The 18,509-nt window shown below is 46.5% G+C and overlaps 3 protein-coding genes across 4 annotated transcripts in view; all 3 read right to left on the reverse strand.

Annotated features, from left to right (window-relative positions):
* The window catches only part of TAOK2 (TAO kinase 2), a 37,901-nt gene extending 37,034 nt beyond the window's left edge, over window positions 1-867 (reverse strand). Inside the window, exon 1 of one of the 2 annotated variants that reach the window (XM_053363455.1) lies at window positions 246-853. The gene's annotated coding sequence lies outside the window, so the exon portion shown is untranslated. Of the gene's footprint in view, window positions 1-245 lie in introns of both variants that reach the window. The other variant, XM_053363454.1, reaches the window with a different exon arrangement.
* LOC128400908 (uncharacterized) overlaps window positions 1-18,509 on the reverse strand; it is a 94,756-nt gene that overhangs the window by 59,854 nt on the left and 16,393 nt on the right. The window lies entirely within an intron of this gene.
* TMEM219 (transmembrane protein 219) lies at window positions 4,997-17,743 on the reverse strand. Its single transcript, XM_053363584.1, is given in 7 exon segments — window positions 4,997-5,364; window positions 5,480-5,591; window positions 5,660-5,768; window positions 5,874-6,096; window positions 6,920-7,086; window positions 17,480-17,693; window positions 17,696-17,743. Coding segments are annotated over 7 exon segments (987 nt in total). The 5' UTR covers window positions 17,729-17,743; the 3' UTR covers window positions 4,997-5,235.

Raw genomic sequence — 18,509 nt, forward strand, 5'->3', positions numbered from 1 at the left:
TTAGAAGAAGAAAATGAGTTCGTGGTGGGGTGGGAGGGCGTGTGCTTCTCAACATAGGAGGCATGATTGTTGGGGGAAGGCGGGGGAAGCAGACAGAAAGAAAATCGGATTTCCACAAAATTGGTGCATACAACCTCTTTGTTCTGCAAACGTTCATCTTCTGTTATCTTCCCAGCCTCCCCACCACCACCACCCAAACACACATCCCTTCACCTCTCCCCTGTATCAGTACGTTCAGGTCTCACCTGTAAGTCTCGGCAGCTGCCTTGATACTGTTCCCCTTGCGGCTCCAGCTCCAGGATATTGGGGGTGGGGAGTACACCCCCGACCTCCTCCTCCTCTTCCCCAACTCCTCCAATCAAGGAAGAGGGTTTAGAGGGAACTGTCACTGGCTCCCCTGGACGAGGGAGGCCTCTGCGTAGGAGACATAGGGCACCTAGAGTATCTCCCTCTCTCTGGCTTGGCTAGGGAAGAAAGGATCCGCAGAAGCGAAGACGTGCAGGGGGCTCTACTTAAAGGGGAAGGATGGGGGCATCCCTTTGAAAAGGTGAATGAGGAGTCTCCCAGCAGACCCAATTCTACGGAGACTCTTCAGGGCAGTGGGGGGGGGGGGAGGGAGGAGAAGAGAGAATATCCCAATTTAGAGGAGGGGAAATCTCTATCAGACAAGAGGCCCTACCGACAGACGACTCTTTGGGAAGCCTATTAAGGGAAGGAAGACGCGGGCTAAGTGGGACGTTGCAGCCCCTGTCATATATTTCAGGTGGGGTGAGCTATAAAGGACCCACAGGTAATGGATGCGGAGGGGACTCAGGCTTGCACCTCCGAAGCGGAACGCGCCACCGCCCTCACGGGGAAACTGGGGCGGGGGGTCAGGAGGGGCCGGGGCGGGGTGGGGTGGGCGGACGGGGGCGGGCTGGTCCTCCAGGAGCCCCAGAAATCCTCCAACGTCCAGGGAGCCCTGCGGGGCGGGGGGCTGGGGGAAGGGAGGGGCTACCTCTCTACGGCAGAGGGTGTGGTCGGTGATGTGGAGTACTGTGGGGATGGGGGGCCTGGCGCTATCCGGCCCCCCCTCCCCTCTCTCGCCTCCTCGGGCTCCTCTGCCTTCTCACTCACTCACTCACTCCAGTTGTCCCCAAATCCAAGATGGCGCCCAAGGCAGGAGCCAGACCGGAACCAAGGCAGAGAGAAGCCCGGGCGCATGCGCATAGGCGGCGGCGCGCGGCGGAGGAGAGGGCGCACGCGCAGTGAGCCGTGGGAGGGAGCCGGGAGAAAGCCGCATGCGCGGCGGACTGGACACGCGCCGAACGCCTTTCCGAAGCCAAGGAACGGCCGCATGCGTAGAGCGGAGCGGAGACGTAGCGTACGACTTGCGCCTTGGTAAGGGCGTTCTGGAGAGAGAGAGAAAGTTAACCGAGCATGAGCTGTGAGGGAACAAGGTGTTGCTGAATGAGACAAAGCGCATGTGCACTAATAAAAGGGAGCGAGCGAGCCGAGTCGCGAGCGAGGGCCCTGCGTTCATTGGGTTGCTGCGGCGTTCATGGGCGGGACTGTGGCTTTCCTTCACAATACGAAAAGAGTGCGGGCGGATGTCTGGAACCGGGCCTAGGGGCGAAGAAGCCGCGCCGGGCTTGGAGGAGGCGGGGCTTCGGGAAGGGCGAGGGCAAACAAGGAGGTCGGCGTCCTGGTTGGCTGAGAGGAGAAAGAGCTGTTCAATGAAAGGAGTCAGATTGGGACGGCACATGCCCTCCAACCAGTGTTGATTGGGACATACGGTGGAGGCGGGATGTGATTGGTAGCTTGGCGTTGTTGGGGGCGGAGCTTCTGGCGCTCAGCTGTTACTGGGGCAGGATTCCGAAAAAACAGGCGCGCGCGCATAGGAAAGAGGCGAAGGGACGACAGCTGTCGAAGGGGAGGGGGAGGAATAAAGGACGCTGTGGGCGACCGTTAAAGCGTCACTGAACGAGCGCGCGGGCCCTCGCCCGAACCCCTCTGGAGGAGGGCGGGGTCAGGCTCCCCTCACTCGACGGAATGTTCAGGTGCCGCGCGGTCTCCCTAGTGTGACCTTTCCCTCGCCTTATGTGGGAACAGCAGCACCTTGGCACCTGCGCAGTTGGGACCAAGGCGAGCTATAACCGCCCTTTCTCAAGGGGGCGGCGGCGGAATAAATCGTACGCCCTTTTGGCCGTAAATTTAAAACCCCCCAAAACAAGCAAAAATGAAAAGGCGGCAAAATAGAAACACTCCAAAAAATCTTCACAAAACCGAAAGGCTCTACCTGCTCTGGAACCACCCCCTCCCCACTGTGTCACGTGATTTGGCCTCGCTTGTTGACTCCGCGGATGCTAATGCAGCACAGCCTGTACATTGTTAAGCCCGGTGACGTCTCGGACACTGATTGGCTGGGCTGGTGCAGTGGCTGGGACAGTTCACAGCAGATCGTGGTCCACCTTCTGTGAGGAAAAGGGGGTTGGTTGGTTGGGATTCATTAAAACATCGCAGGGGAATGGTTGAAGATTGTGATGGCCCTGAGAGGAGGTAGAGAAGCTAATGGACAGGGAGCCCCAAGGCAAGGAAGCTGAATGAAGGGGCAGAGTGGAGAAAGTGGCTTCTTTTTTCAACGCAGATTTTTTTAAAACATCAAGATGTTAATGTATTGTTACAATAGCCCGGTGCCTGCCCTCCCTCCACCCAGCAGTGGCCAGAGCACTTGGGGCCAAAGGCACACACACAGGGTCTGTGTCCCTTTGGAGAACAGAAGACACAGTGGAGACTGTTGTGCTTTAAGAAAGAGGGTTTATTCGCCTATTTACACCTTCAGTCTGCCTGAAGGGAGTCCAGATTTTACAGCATGGTCCACAGCAGTGCAGGAGACTCTTTCATCTCCTTCTCCAAGATGGATCTCAGCCTTACTTCCTCCTCCTACCCCCGGGGGACCCCCCCCAAAGTTCTATAACACCATGTATTTGTTTTTTTATTAAAATATTGTAAGTCACTTTGCGTTCCCATGGCAAAAAAGTAACTAGTTGATTTAATAAATAAGAAAAAGGAGGAGGAGGAGCCTGGAGGTAGGGGAAGAAAGAGGGAAATGAGACATGAAAGGGCAACAAGGATAAGATGAGTAGAATTTTATGTGGCAGATGGAACGAGAAATAGAGTGATCTAGAACAGTGGTTTCCAAATTTCACATCCGTGGTCTACTTGAAAACTGCTTAGCATCTTGGTGGACCACTTAATGGTTTTTCTGCTTGTTTAGCAACTGTAATACACGGTGCATTACAATTTTACAGAATTCAAACTGTAATACAATATAATACAATACAACACAGAAGAAATACAATTAAAATCAATATGAGTATTTAATGCAATGGATATGCCATCTCTTGTTTTCAGTAGCCACAGATCATGTCGTGGATCACCTGAATGAAGTGTGTGTGTGTGTGTCCCGTGAAGTGCAGTTTGGGAACCCCTGATCTAGAAACATGGTAGAGAAAGGAAGGGGAACATAGTAGGCAGTGGCCTGACAAGCCGTGGCCTGAGGAAGCAATGGGTGGTCGGGTCATGGAGTTGGAAAAGGAGGGCTAGAGACAGGAGGGTCTGGTACTTTACACAGGAAGGAAGGGAGCAGCCAAGGGGGAACTGGTTGCTATGTGTAGCCAGAGACATTCTACCAGTTATGGCTTCTGCTGTCACTGCAGCACTGTGAGCATGGCAAGTAGGGGGATAGGGACACAAAGACTCAGAAGCAGCAGAGGTGGTGTGACTGAATTTCACACATTAATTTTAAATGGCTGGCCAAATTTTGGTTCAGGCACCTCTAACTGATTCTCCTATTTGGTAGTGCAGTTTGCTGAAACCTGGGTTGAATTACCTATCAGTAACCCATAAGTTGGACTCAATGACATGAAATGAAATCACAATGAAAATTGTGATTTTTATGTACAAAAGGATGGCATCTCGTGATCCCTTTAACATTAATGAGAGATTACTGTCATGGTAGAAAGGAATGCCCTGGAAGATCCCTTCCTTTCCAATGGGTGACTCATGTAAAGAGTTAAGGCGTACCCAGCACTCCGCTAGCATCGCTGTGCCATTATCACTTCTCTGCCAAAGGCAGGGAGTTCAGGTTAAATGCTTCAGGCTCAAAGGAATGAGGCCTGTAAGCCAGCTCCAGTCAGGAAGTAGGATCCAGAATTGCACACATTTTAGACCCTCCTCCACCTTACATTAGGGAGGTGGTTATGAACAAGGATCTTCTCCCCCTAACCCTGACTCACCAAAGTCCTTGCCTGTGAATCTTCTGAACTTTTGATGTAAGATGTATTTATTAAAACTGTCTTGATGAGACAGAGATAAGGTAAAGTCTTTGGGATGGGGTATGCTATATGTCAGCTTCAGATGCTCTGCTCTTGAACCTTGGGTGGGTATTTGAGATAAAACCTCAGTGGTTATCCCGTAATGGTGGAATGCCCTTCCTGTTGAGATCTGCTGGGCTGCTTTCATTTCACCTTTAAGCAGTCATAGAAGACTCCAGTGAGTTTTTAATATTTCTATTTTAATTACTCTTCTCTGCTCTTAATCTGAATGTTGTAAGGTGTTTTGTACATCTTTTGATTAAAAAGTGGGAAATAAATACATAAAACACAAGCAATAAACAAGCAAACCATGGCACAACTCACACCAGCAAGAAATAACATTGGGTTTCTTATGATCACATTCCCTGACCCCATTGATCAATGATACTATGTTATATACTGGTTTTTAATTTAAATTATTTTTTAAAAATGAAATTATGTTAACTTGTAGCCAAAGCTCCTAATTCTAACAGAATATTTACTGGCAAAGGCATGGTAATCCCATTTAGGATAATGCTACGGTAGTCATTAACCTACTCAACCACACGTGAAGCTCCTCCAGTAACTACCTGAGAAATACTACATGATTCAATTTGTGTCACTGGTACAGCCACTTACAATACAAAAAACAAATACTCCTATCATTTGTATGTTATTTATTGCACCATCCGCTCTCATAGGGGTTCATACAGTCACCCCACAGTGAACCAAGATAGCAGTTAAACTCTTATTCACAGCTCAGCTGTCACAACAGTACATGGGCTAATTTCAGATCTGAAATATGGTATCGTTGCATGATCCAGGTGCTTGGAGAAAGCAGGGCAAATGGGCAGGCTACCTGGCTTTGCTGCAGTACAGGTCCGGCATTTGCTGGACCCGCTTAGATTTGCCCCCACTTGTCTCTGGGGTTAGGATAGCACAGGCCAGCTGCACAACATAGCATGGCACAGAGGCAGAGAAGGAAAGCACTGGTCATCAGGAGCCGCTGGCTGCAGAGGGCACGATCCGCCTGAGAGTGAAAGGAGTGCAACAGTGAATGCTCCTCCCCTTATAATCCAGCTTGCATCCTGAAGAAGCCCAGAATCCTCAGGTCCAGATACTGTCACTGCCCACATTCATCTTACCTGATCCAGCATGCTGGACAGGGCAGGATTAGCCTGGTAATGTGGCTGGTAACAAATTCCTGTCTCTTCTTGGTGCATGTCCCATTCCTCTATCACACATTTAGGTGGTTGTCTGGGGACAAGATGGGAGTGTTGCATTAATGGGTTAAGAACTCCTTGAAACTAAATCTCTTGGCTCACCTGGTCTTGGGGAGAAGGGATGAAGGTGCAGTGATGCTAAGGCAGTTCTCATGGGAGACTGAGTTCGTGATGATAGTCAGGAAGTGGATTGATTCCTGGGCATCTGGACCTGTGGTTGGAGTTGATGGAAGGAAAGGTCAAGGGGAGACGGACATGGAACCAGAGTTCCTGAAATCTTTGGGAGGATGTTGCAATTGGTCAGGAGATCACTCACCTTTGAGACCCAGTTTTTCCCCAGTGACTGTCAGACCTAGGCGTGTACCATTGGGAGGATCTGTGCCATTGTGGAGGTCAAAGGTCAAGGCAACCATGACAGAGACTGTTGTAGGGGTCTCAGCAGTGGTTGTGAAGGGAGCTGGTGTCAAGGCACTTTCCTGCGTCTCATTTGGGATACAGAACATTAAGTGTGCCAGAGACTTTAGCAGAGAATTCCAGTCCTTAGAGATGAGGGAGGGAAAAGGAATGAGAATTGACTCTTAGTTGATTCTATTCTCTTGATTGCAATTTTTTCATTTGCTTCTGCCTTTTAAAGTACCTTTCCAATTTCACCCAATCTTGCCTCTAAAAATTCCCTTTTGCTCTTAACAGCTAGAAAATTCAAAGATGGGAACTGTATTTTAAAAGTACCATAAAACATCTCAGAACACCCGGATCGTTGAATATTTCAGATATAGCTGCACCTACTAATTTAAAATTTTGTACTGTTGAATATCCTATTCTTTTGCTCCCCACTTCTTGTGATAGTATCCATTCAGGACTATCTTTTCAATGACAGTTTCTTATAGCGTATTTGTAAAAACCAACAACACCCAACCCTCTGTAATTCATGAATGTTTAGCTTGGGTCATTATGGTATGTTAACAGCAGCCAACACAGGCAACACTATTTTTGAAAGCAAATCAATGCAGCTGTTCAAATTTGGGTAAATCTCTCAAGTCTGTTAGAAAATGGTAATAAATAAAAACAATTGCCAAAAGATAAATCACACAAGCCTGCCTCTGCAATGAACACCCAACATACCCGTCACAGCCCATAATTGTTAGGGACATTCTGTGCATTCCATCCGAGAAGATACCCAACCATCCTGAAAGTTTCAGTCAGAGAACCATTCAGTTGCTGAGCCTAAACAGTTAGTAAGAGACCAAGGAGAAGGCAGAGCACCCACCACTGCCTCCTAAAGTCTCTCATGCGTCCTTTACAACCACAACCCAATTCCACCCCCAGCATTTTGGTCTGATTTTCTACTTATCTCTAGCTCACCTCTTTGACATCGGGATTCTGAACATCATGTGACTGGATGTAGGCAGCAAAACCAACAAAGGCAACAGCCAACGAAAGGAGGCAAAAGAAGAAGGTGACCAGAGGTGGGTGTCGCTCCAGGCAGACACGCAGGGAGCCCAGCAGGGAGCAGGTGACCATGGTCAGCCCTAGGAATGAGGGTAAGAAGGTTGCAGTGTCATCCCAGCACTAGAAGAAGCTGAAACGTCTGCTGGAACAGCCAGAATCAAGGGAAACGAAAAGGCTGGCAGTCTGCTACCTATTCCCCTTTGCACTTTGTGTGGTACAATCATAAGCTTTGCTTTATTAAATAAATAAATTTTAAAAAGTCAAATCGTGTCCCAGAAATGTGAATGGAAATAACACCAAAAGATATTCATTCAATCTCATAAATTGCTCAGTGATTATTTAAATATTTAGCGTGCATGCGGTCTGGTTGTCTAAATAATAATAATAAGAAGAGTTTGGATTTGATATCCCGCTTTATCACTGCCCTAAGGAGTCTCAAAGCGGCTAACATTCTCCTTTCCCTTCCTTCCTCCCAACAAACACTCTGTGAGGTGAGTGGGGCTGAGAGGCTTCAGAGAAGTGTGACTGGCCCAAGGTCACCCAGCAGCTGCATGTGGAGGAGCGGAGACGCAAACCCGGTTCTCCAGATTACCAGACTACTGCTCTTAACCACTACACCACACTGGACTAAACTTGCTGAAAATAAAGTGGGAATTGGTTTCCTTGAGAGTGCCCCTGCCTCAAGATCACCATGTAAATGGAAAGATGATGTACTGCAACTTCGTATTCATTTTTTATGTGCTTTCCAAAATTACCTGAAGACATTTTGTTGCAACAAACATTTTCATCTGGATGAAAAGGTCTCCATCTTGTATTTGCTTTTAAAAGTATGTTAGTTGCTTATATTGTAATTCAGATTGAGACATGTGAAAGGTAATTCAAAAATTAGTAAAATGAATATATTTTGACTGTGGGGTGTTTTTAGACAAGTAACCACCACCCATGTGTATCTTGCCATAGTAAGGCTCTCAGGGAAGACTGTACTACATCTCGTTGTTTAAATTAGCTCTAAATCTCTGCATTTGTGGGGGGGACTTAGAAGTGCCAACTTCTGAAATTTGCAACCACTAGATTCTTGATCATCTCAACTGTCTGGATGACGCTGCTTGTATGAAAGAACGTCGCACTCAAGGAGATACAGGTAAGGTTTTCCTACTTGACAGGTTTTCCTACTTCTCTATATTTCTGATGAAGGTGGCAAATTTCAACACAATTAAGTTGGAAAGAAAGAGCTGGAATTATAGGTGAAAGTTGGATATTTGCAACCCAGAGTTGCTTCATCTGCTCCACCCAACATGGCAATCTCATCATTGCCAAGTCTTCTCGCAGTGTGGTGTTATTTGTTGGGGATGAGGAAGGGGGGAAACTTTACAAGGAGGTTATTTTTAACAATCTCTGTCAAATCTTAAAGTATAATGTGCCACATGGTGTACTGTTGTTGATCGCATTGTTTTTCCTTTGTTTAAATAAAGTTTTTTTTAAAAAAAGAATATGGGGATGCTGATCTTTGTGTGTGTCCTGAAAAGTCAACAAAAGAGAACCCCTTTGTTTAAATAAAGTTTTTTTTAAAAAAAGAATATGGGGATGCTGATCTTTGTGTGTGCCCTCAGAATTCACCAAAAGAGAGAACCCCCCACAAAATGAATAAGCAGCATAAACTGTGGGAAACTGAACACCACATTTGTTTGATTTCTTAAGTTTTGTTCCATTCCTTTGTTACATAAGGCTTCCCTCCTTTGAGTCTTCTGGTCTTGTGAGACAGTTTCTCCCCATATTTCTCAAGAACTGCATGTGAATGCGTAGTTTCATGGTAGACTTGTTTTGTGCTGTATATCCCACAAATGTTGGTGTGTTTACATCACACAAACAACTTGCTAGCAGTTACTGCAGTGAACTGCTAGCAAGATCATTGTGCAGTATGTGATCTCCTGTACCTTTGCTGAATTGTATGTGAGGACAGGGCTGTTGTGCTCAGACCCTGCTTGCAGACTTCCGATAGGCATTTGGTTGGCCGCTATGAGAACTGGATGGGCCATTGGCCTGATCTAGCATTCATACATTCTTAACGTACAGATTAGCCCTTGCCTATGCCCACACGATCATCATGAGCTCTTTTTAAGTCCACATATGGTTCCCTGTCACACTGCAAGATGTGGTGATGGGCACTAGCATAGATGGATTAAACACACTTTCATGGAGAATGAATGTGTTTTACCCTTAGCTATTAATCATGACAAGTGGAACCTGCAACAAAAAGTTGTAGTATGGAGGCTCCTATTTGGAATTCCTGCCAGCCAGCCATGCCCTTTTCCTGGATATTCCATTTTCCCTCCTCCCGCTTGTCCATTCCTCCCTCCATTCAACTGAGAGTCAATTTTCTATGGCCACTGAGCATGTTCAGTTCTTCCTGAATAACTCTTCCATGTGCACTCATCATGCACTTTTAGCTGCACAGGGATCCACACTTGGGAGAATGAATTTGCTATTAGTGTAAGGGAAGTCTACATACAAACTCCAAATTTAAGACATAGCATGCCTGATAATACTGTCACTAGGGGGTAATAACACATGACAGCTATTGCTTCTATGCCTGTTTATGAGCTTCCCAGAAGTGTATACTTTACCACTGTAGGAAAGGGGATACCAGACTAGATGGACCTTTCGCCTGATTCAGCAAAGCTGTTGATGTTCTCCAACACTGAAAGTTCTGCTAATGCCATTTTGCCTGGTGATCCTCACAACCAACTTCTCCAACACCCTCCTAAGTGTCCCAAGGTAACTGCTAAATACAGAACAATCAACTTATACACTTTCAAAAATAGAGTGCTGGACAACTGAGGGACACTTAGTCCTTTTTGATTTCTCACATCCCACTATGATCCACATAGCAGCCACCATGTCCTCAAAAGGCTAAGACAATCTGTATGTTGCCTCCTTCCCCCCACCCCACTGTTTCATATCCACCTCCTAGCATCTTTCTTCTAAATTGCAGATTAAATGAAAAGGCATTGGCTGGAGGAGAGTTTAAGGCCGCCTAGAAGCCCTGATCTTAGATATGTATTGCTTGATTGAGATTGTGGTGCTGCTGGGGAGCAATAGTTGTGGTTTTTCTGGATTGCTTCCTACATTACACAACACACAGGAGGCAAGTCCTCCGTAAAAAACAACACGGTAAGCACATAAAGATTATCACATGTGGCAAGTACACTCCTGGTGGTCTTCAAAGCCTGTTTATTCAGCAACTATTCTACACATGTGATTGTTGCCCACCATTTTCTAATGTGGGTTGTACATTTCCAGCACTTGTAACAGGGGAAGTGTCCTTCAGTGGTGAGGGAGAGGATTGTCTCCAGTGGTAGCTGTACTCGGAACAGACCCAATGAACTGAATGGACAAGACTATCTTAGGTTCAATAATTTCAGGTCTCCTTTAGAACTTAGCTGGATACAACGCAGAGACTCTCTTGAGCAACCTGTGCGCTCTAGTGCTAAGCTTAGGTGAGTTCTGCTACAAATTCAATCTTGGTGACACTAGACTGCTGCCCATGGAAGGAAAGGAAATGCAACAAATCCTCTTTTTACTTTGAAGTGGAGGAACATGCTACAGCTTTTGCTTAAAGCCATTTTGTTAAAATGATCCCACTAACTGTTCAACGTTGTAGTTGTGGCAAATGGCACGCAATTGTCAAAAGCTACTTTCTACACATTCTGTGTGTGTGTGCACAATATTGCATTGTGAAAGAAAGGATCAGCAGAACATGTTTGCAACCAAAGTACACTGGTTACTGCTTTGCACTATCACTTCAGAAGTCTCCCCTTGAAGACCATCCCTAGCAATTAGCAAACAGGGCATTAAGCACAATGACCATCATCATGAATGCATTTATTCTGTGTTTGGCTTCCCTGTCAATTGAAAAAAATATACTTTCCTAGAAAAATCTTAAATATGGAAGGACAAGTGTTTCTGCTGTTTCCTTTCGTAAAACAGCTCAGTGATTTATTTATTTTTAAGAGCAGGAGTGAACCATGAGTATGTGTGCTTCCTCTCTCTTCTCACATGCCCCATAGGAGGGGAAGATTCCCAGTTTGTTAAATCAGCTCCACTTGACATCTGAACTGAGAAACAGTGGTTTCAATGTCACTGACATTTCTGGTTTGCAAGCCAGGATAAAACCATGTCTGCCCAGATATGGAAAGTGGGAGTTATCAGATGCATTCAGACAGTCATATCTTATTGGTAATATCTTATTAGACTTATTAGAAAAATGCATAAGCTTTTTGCCCCTGAACACAGCCTCTTCACTTCCCCCTGAAAGCTGCAATTAAACCAGTTAAGCCAGCAGTATAGATTTCCCTTAAAAAATAGCCATTTTTGCAATTTTGCAAAAAACAACAAAAAAAACACAACTTAGTGTTTTCACTTTTTGAAATATGGCAACCCTACCAAACCAGGAAATTATGATTAGAAGATTCCTGGTTTTAGTGTGAAGAAAAGTATTGTTCGTATCTTAGCTTAATCAGACTGTCTAAACTTTTTCATTATGTCGATCCATGGTTACTGGTTTATATAAATCTCATGTCAGCCATTCTGCTTGAAATCCATGTGTTTCATCTTAAAAATCCCTGGGTGTCCAGATGAACCTGCAACACTGAAACAGCTTTTGGATGACACCCAGAAGATAGCTTCATGTAGCAAAGTAGCATAAAACCTGCATTTTGTATTGGAGAGGCTGGAGTAGCCTGCATCTTCATGATCTTTGTTGATTTCCCCCCACTAGCACCTGGATACTGGACTAGCCAACTGAAACATCTTGAAATATTTCTGGGCATAGCTGTCAACCTTCCCTTTTTTGCGGGAAATTCCCTTATTCCAGCGCTGTTTCCCGTTGCTGTTCCGGATTGTTAGATATCCTGTAGACTGTCCCCGGACAGGTGAGGCTGCTGATCCCTTATTTTCAAATCTGAAAGTTGACAGCTATGTTTCTGGGTGAACCTGATAGGATTACACAGAAAGTCCCAAGAGTTCAGTAAGACGTAGTCCCAGGTAAGTGTGCCTAGGACTGCAACCAGTGTACTTTCTAAAAGGCTAGAAAATTTGTCCATGATCTTCCATTTTCATTAGGCAGGTATACCATGTCTTTTTGTTAATGTTTTAGAGATAGAGTGGTAGTTATATAAATCCCTTTTAAGAAAAACTGTTCACTCTTCTATTTTACACCATCATTGGTTCAAGTCCCACTCTATGCTTTTAGCATAGCAATTACCTTTAAAAAAATCCCATCTCTTAGAAAATATAGCAGCAGGCCACTCAAAATCATAGCCTTTTTATTTGACGTGTAGAAAACTACCACATACTAGGCGTCAGCAATACAGGGTCTGCATACTACAACCAGGTCATACACACCCATGAAATTACATGGACAAATGCGCCTGCTTTGTTTCCCCCCACCCCCACCCCACTTTACACAGGGTTCTTTTCAAAATAGGAGCAATAAGCAGCCCTGATCTGGCAAGCTCTCTTGGTCAGTCCAGCCTCTGACAAGGGCACCCTTGGCCTGGCTGAAGCATTCTGGCTTTCAGCCACTGCGGGGCTTTCCAATGGCTCCAGCAACTCATCCCCTTTGATCTCGCAGATATTGTGCAGGATACAGCAGGTTGCTATGACCACAGGAATGAGCTTCTCCCTCACATCCAGCCTCATCTGCAGGCACCTCCAGCGAGCTCTCAGGACCCCAAAAGCTCTCTCCACACACACACGGCACTTGGCGAGCCTCTCATTGAATTTTTCCTGGGCCCCGGTTTTTGGCGCTGGGTATGGCTTCATGAGCCAGGGGCGAAGCGGATAGGCAGGATCCCCAATTATGATAGGGGTCATCGAAACGCCTTCCAGCACTGTTGGCGCCTGTGGCCCAAAAGTGCCTTCGTCCATGCTGTTGAAGAACGGAGAGTTGTGCAAGATGCGGGAGTCGTGGGACCTCTCCGGAAAGCCGACGTAGATATCGGTGAACCGGGATTTGCTGTCCACCAGGGCCTGCAGCACCATAGAATAGAAACCCTTGCAATTAATGTAGGAGTCGGCAGAGAATGGGGGACAGAGGATGGAGATGTGGATTGCATCGATTGCGCCAAGGCAATTGGGGAAACCCATCTCCTTGAAGCCCTCAATGATCTCCTGTGGGTCTCCCAGCTTAATGATTTGGGCCAGCAGCCTGCTGTTTATTTCCTCGCACACCTCTTCAAATATCGAGCAGGCTGATGAAATCCCCACCCCGAAGAGCTCCGAGACGGTCTTGTAGCTGTCGTGGTGCGCCAGCTTCCAGATAGTCATAGCGACTCTTTTCTCCACAGGGATGTGAGACCGCATGCCCGTGTCCCGGCGCTGCAGGGCAGGGCGCAGCTCCTCGGCGATGTACATCAGCGTGGACCGCGACATCCTAAACAAGGAAATCCAGCACTTGTCATCCTGCTCGGAGTTGATCATCCGCTCCCACCATTCGCTGCACCTCGGAAGCATCCAGTGGGAGCGCTCAGACAAGGCCATCAGCTCGTGCTCGTAGTGCAGCGCGGGGGAAGACGAGTAGACCATGGTGACCACGGAGACGATGGCGTTCCGGTGAAGCCGCAGCAGGGCTCTCTTGCGGCGGACGCTGGCCGAGAGGATGCGCCTCAGCACCGCGGCCGACCTGCGGAAGCGCCTCCTCTGCAGAATCCTCGCTATGGCGAAAATCACCGTGCGCCTGTTGAGCATCCATTGCTGCACCAGCAACTGGGAGGTTTGGACGCAGGCAGCAACCAGAGCCAGGCACTCCTGCTCCATTTATCTGGCCGCTCTTGAAGAAGCTTGCAGAAGGCTCGGGAGGAAGTGGCGCGAAGGCGCTACGAGAAAAACCTTCCCCTTGCTACACCCTTAGCCAAGGCAGGGATGATGTCGCTGGGCAGGGACGAGACATCACCAGTCCTTGTGCTTCAGCCGGAAAGGTGCTGTTGAGCTGAAGGGCAATATATTGTAACAGAACCATATTTGTATTTCAACCGTGAAGGCCTTTTCTAAACAGCAAAATAGATTGAGCATAAGAAATTTATTCCACCACACTTGGGAAAGGTCCAATCTCTGCACATTCTACATTTCAAAATTCTTAAAGGTTTCAGAGTTGCATATGTCTTCCCCATACCAGCTTACCTCCAGCGCCCATAAACAGTCTTCCAGCTGACCACCCCTCAATCACATTGCTATATTATCCCATAGTGTTCGTCTTACATCAACCCACACCCACCTCCAATAACTGCCTACTCTCTGAAGCTAGGACTTTATCTCAAAACTGGTCAACCACCTGATACCTGATTTGTAACTTAATTGGCTTCAGAGGTTCAGCATCCCTGCTTGTTTCAGATGTGATCAGCCCAACAGGAGTTACTCAGCAGTGATGGAAAAGCGCTCTATACATGCTCAGAGGCAATTAGGCTGAGTCTTGAAAATCAGGTTCTGAGGTAAATCCTGTGAGATTTAAAATCTTACCACTTTTCCAGAGCTCCACCTCTGCTCAAGTTTGTGAGACAGCTGTATTTTATCCCCCCCCCAAAATATTCCATTTGAACCATGACTACAGCGAAATGAACAGTTTTAAATCCTCTTTTCTGTGAAATGAGCAGAATGCTAATGTGTTCTCAGTGGTTAAAGCTCACAGAATCAGAGCAGTTCTGTTGGCCTACTGACCCAAATAATTCAGTTCAGTTGCTCTTCCACCATCCTTAGCAAAACGCCCAGAAGTCATTTAATGCCCAGCTTTGACTTACTACAAAAACAATGAAGAACATCGGGAATTGATCTACATGTTCTCTGCTACAACAACTCCCCCTTCCACAGGGAATATTGATTTTTCTCATGCAACAACACAGTTTTCTGTGTGTTCCCAGTACATTAGGGCTGCAACCCTGCACATCCTTGCTTGGAAGCAAATCGCACTGAACTCAGTGAACTTACTTTTAAATAATGACATGGTTAGGGCTGGATAGATAGAGAGCGCTTTGGGACCCCATTACTGATAGAGGTACCAGCTTCAATGACAGCCTGGGTTCCTACATAGTTCTGTAGAAGCCACTGTATCTTCTAAATACTTATTTGAAAGGCAGAAGAGCCCTTCATTTAATCTGTTCATCATCCCATACTCAGTTTCCAAAGACAATGAAGAGAAGAAAGAACAGTGACTGGGCATAGGGAAGAGGGGAAGGGTGGCCAAGATAGTGGCATGGAAAGACAGATAGTCTGGAGACAGAAAGTGGTTTGATTTAAACTCTAACAAAGGATCTACTGGGAAACTCCTTATCCATCCCATCCATCCCTATTTTCTAGTTGTGGCCCTGCCTTTGGGAATTTGTTACCAAAATCACGTTAGCAATCACATACGTACTAGAGCTCTCATTCTCCATCATTCATCTCTCGCACACAAACACACATGCTAGAAGTTGAATCTATAGGTGTGTTTCATCTCAAGTGCACCCACGTGTGCAGGCATCCCCAAACTTGGCCCTCCAGATGTTTTGGGACTACAATCCCCACCATCCCTGACCATTGCTCCTGTTAGCTAGGGATGATGGGAGTTGTAGTCCCAAAACAGCTGGCGGGCCGAGTTTGGGGGTGCCTGCACGTGTGAATGCACGGACATAATGTGCAATGGGAACACACAGCCTGCTCACATTACAACTGTATAGGCGTCCTTTGTCCTGTTAATAACAATACCTCATATTCCTAGACTGCTTTCAAGTGCTCACAGTAGTTCACATGCATCATCCAGCTGCAAGCCTGTAAGTCGGTATTATCCCCCAATAAGGCAACAGGGGTGAGGTTGAGGGAGAACTGCTTCCCCAAGGCACCTTGTAAGCTCAGGGCAGAGGTAAGATCCAAACCAGTCCTGACTTCTGACTCATACCTCAGTCTCTCAGGCACTAAGCTACACCAGCTTTCTCTTAATAAATTACTGAGGGGACAATTGTGATTTAAAAAACAACAACTATGGGTGGAATTCTGGCTAGCACTAAGGAGATTGTTCCATCAAGCAAGCAGCAGACAGAACAATTTCCCCTCTCCTCTCTGTGAACTGTTCTGGGGGTTCTCCTGAACCTTCAGAGCAGATTTGGGAGAGGCGTAAGGTGGATGAAGCCCCATTAGGCTAGTAGAAGTCTTTGTCTGCTAGTGAAATAGGATAACTGAATCCTGCCCTATCTTTACGAAAACTGCCTGCTCAGCTATTGAGTCTGGGGAGGGAAGGCCAAAAGCCAGCATGCCATGTGCAAACCAGAGCCCCCTTGCCAGATGAGAACTAGTCGGCAAGGCTTACTGTTATTTCATGGTTCAGTGGTAGCATTCAAAACAGGTTCCTGGCAGGTTAAGCTCCCAGCTCAAAATAAGCTTTTGGGTTAGAGAGAAATATGAGTAAGCACATGTGAAGATGGTTAGTGTGGTACAGCAGTGTGTTACTTGTTTAATACACAATATCCCACCTTTCTTCCAAGGAGCTCAAAGAGGCATACGTAGCTGTCCCTGCATTTTATCTTCACAACAACCCTGTGGGTGAGGTTAGGCTGAAAGACAGTGACTGACCACCCTGTGAGCTTCATAGTTGAATGGGGATTTGGATCTTGGTCTCCCCGGTCCTAGTCTGGCACATCACCCACAGCACCACAGGATTTGGGTTAGGAGATCCAGGTAGAAACTTTCTTAATTGCAAAAGTCAAGCATGGTGAGAAACAATGATGTGGCTGACTGACTTCCAAAGTGACAAGAAGAGTACTGAAAACCAGGATTGCTTGCTATGAAGTGCTTTAGGAATAATTAATGATAATGGAGAAATTCAGTATTTCACATGGAAGGTAGACATGTAACTTCTTTTTCAGCTGTGCACTGAGAAAAAAAATGCATTCACTTGTAAATAGTCTAAGCTCCAGAAATATGGGAGTGTATTAATCTTTCTCAATGTATGCACACAAGGTTGCAATTCCATGCATACTTACTAAGAAATAAGCTCCACTGTGGGACTCACTTCTGGGCATATATATGCAAAGGATTGCGGCGTGCATAGGATACCAATTGTGACTTTCCCTGACTGAGAGGTGCCATCGTTCAGAGGCAAAGTCAATATTTGGCATTCAGAAAATGCAAGTTCAACCTCTGGCCATGCAGCGAGAAGCGTTCAGCTTGAGAAAGACCCTGGAGAGCAGCTGCCAGACAGAGTAAACAATACAAGATGGACCAATGGGCTGACTTGGTGTGAGGCAGCAAACGAGGGCAAAAAAACCCCTATTTTATCCCGCAAGGGGCTACATTCTTCGAAACCTAAATCCTTGCGTATTTTCTTCCAAAAGCCAACCTGATAGCTGAACAAAAGGATTTAGATGAGAATAACCACATGGAGAACAGACCCAGGGGGAAGAAATGCAAGAATGGCACACAGTTAAGAAAGGTGCAACCTTATCTTACCTCCGTCCTGTTCTCTACTGCCCTCCAGGCTGGCGCTCAGGCGACTTCCCCTTTTACTCGAGGATTCTGTCCCTTTAAGAGGCAGCTGCGCACACCCATTTCCTAACTCCTGCAAAGGAATCCTATCGGGTATTACTCTCGCGCGCAGGCGCAGGCGAGACTCCTGCGCGCCACTCTCAATCCGCAGGCGAATGGGCGCTTTGGAGTGACGCGCTGGCGCGCACGCGCCCCGCGCTGCCCTCCCGCCATAGAAACAGTGCCGCTCCCTATACTGTAAATCACGTCATCGACTTAGGCCTCGGAAGGGAGGAGGCCGCGCGGCTTCCCGTATAACGGCTGCTCGGAACCATAGAGGAGTCTTCCGAAGAGCATAGAGCTACCACAACTACTGGAAGCTTTGAGAACCATTTTGGTCGAGGGCAAAGAGTACTTATTTATAGATCATTAATATATTGTATCGTCAAAAACGGTTTTAGCTACATTTAGGTCAACTCTTTATGAAATATTCGCCTTTTAAAAGAGGCAAACCAACAAAGCAAACCAAATTTTCTCCTCCCCCTCCCCAGTGCAGGTCAGGAACAGTAAGTTATATGGCTCGTTTTTTGTTACTTGTCTACTTGTGTTTTTAAGCCCAGAAAAGAGTAACTGCAAAGCAACCCAGGCTCAGGTTTGTATAAAAGGAGGCTCAGGTTCAAATAAGCAAGCAATTCAGACCGTGCGATGTTTACTTGGACCTATCCCTTTGATTTTAATACCATTTCGGGGTGGCGGGGGGGGGGGAGATTGGGCTCATAGCTTTCTGTATTTTTCTACGAAGCAGCTGGGCTAAGAAAATGTTTTGCCCCTATGAAGGCTATCAACATTGCACTCTTACCCAACAGGACACAGATGGCTTCTTCCTTTGGCTTTCATGATAAATTGTGGTGGGGATTTATTTCACACACTTCCTCATTACCACTGCAACTAAGCATCTTTACTAAGAAGCCCCATTGTGCTCTGTAGACTTTACTCTTCAGTAAATTGGCTGCAT

This window comes from Podarcis raffonei, chromosome 13, assembly GCF_027172205.1.
Source record: "Podarcis raffonei isolate rPodRaf1 chromosome 13, rPodRaf1.pri, whole genome shotgun sequence".
NCBI classification, from domain to species: domain Eukaryota; kingdom Metazoa; phylum Chordata; class Lepidosauria; order Squamata; family Lacertidae; genus Podarcis; species Podarcis raffonei.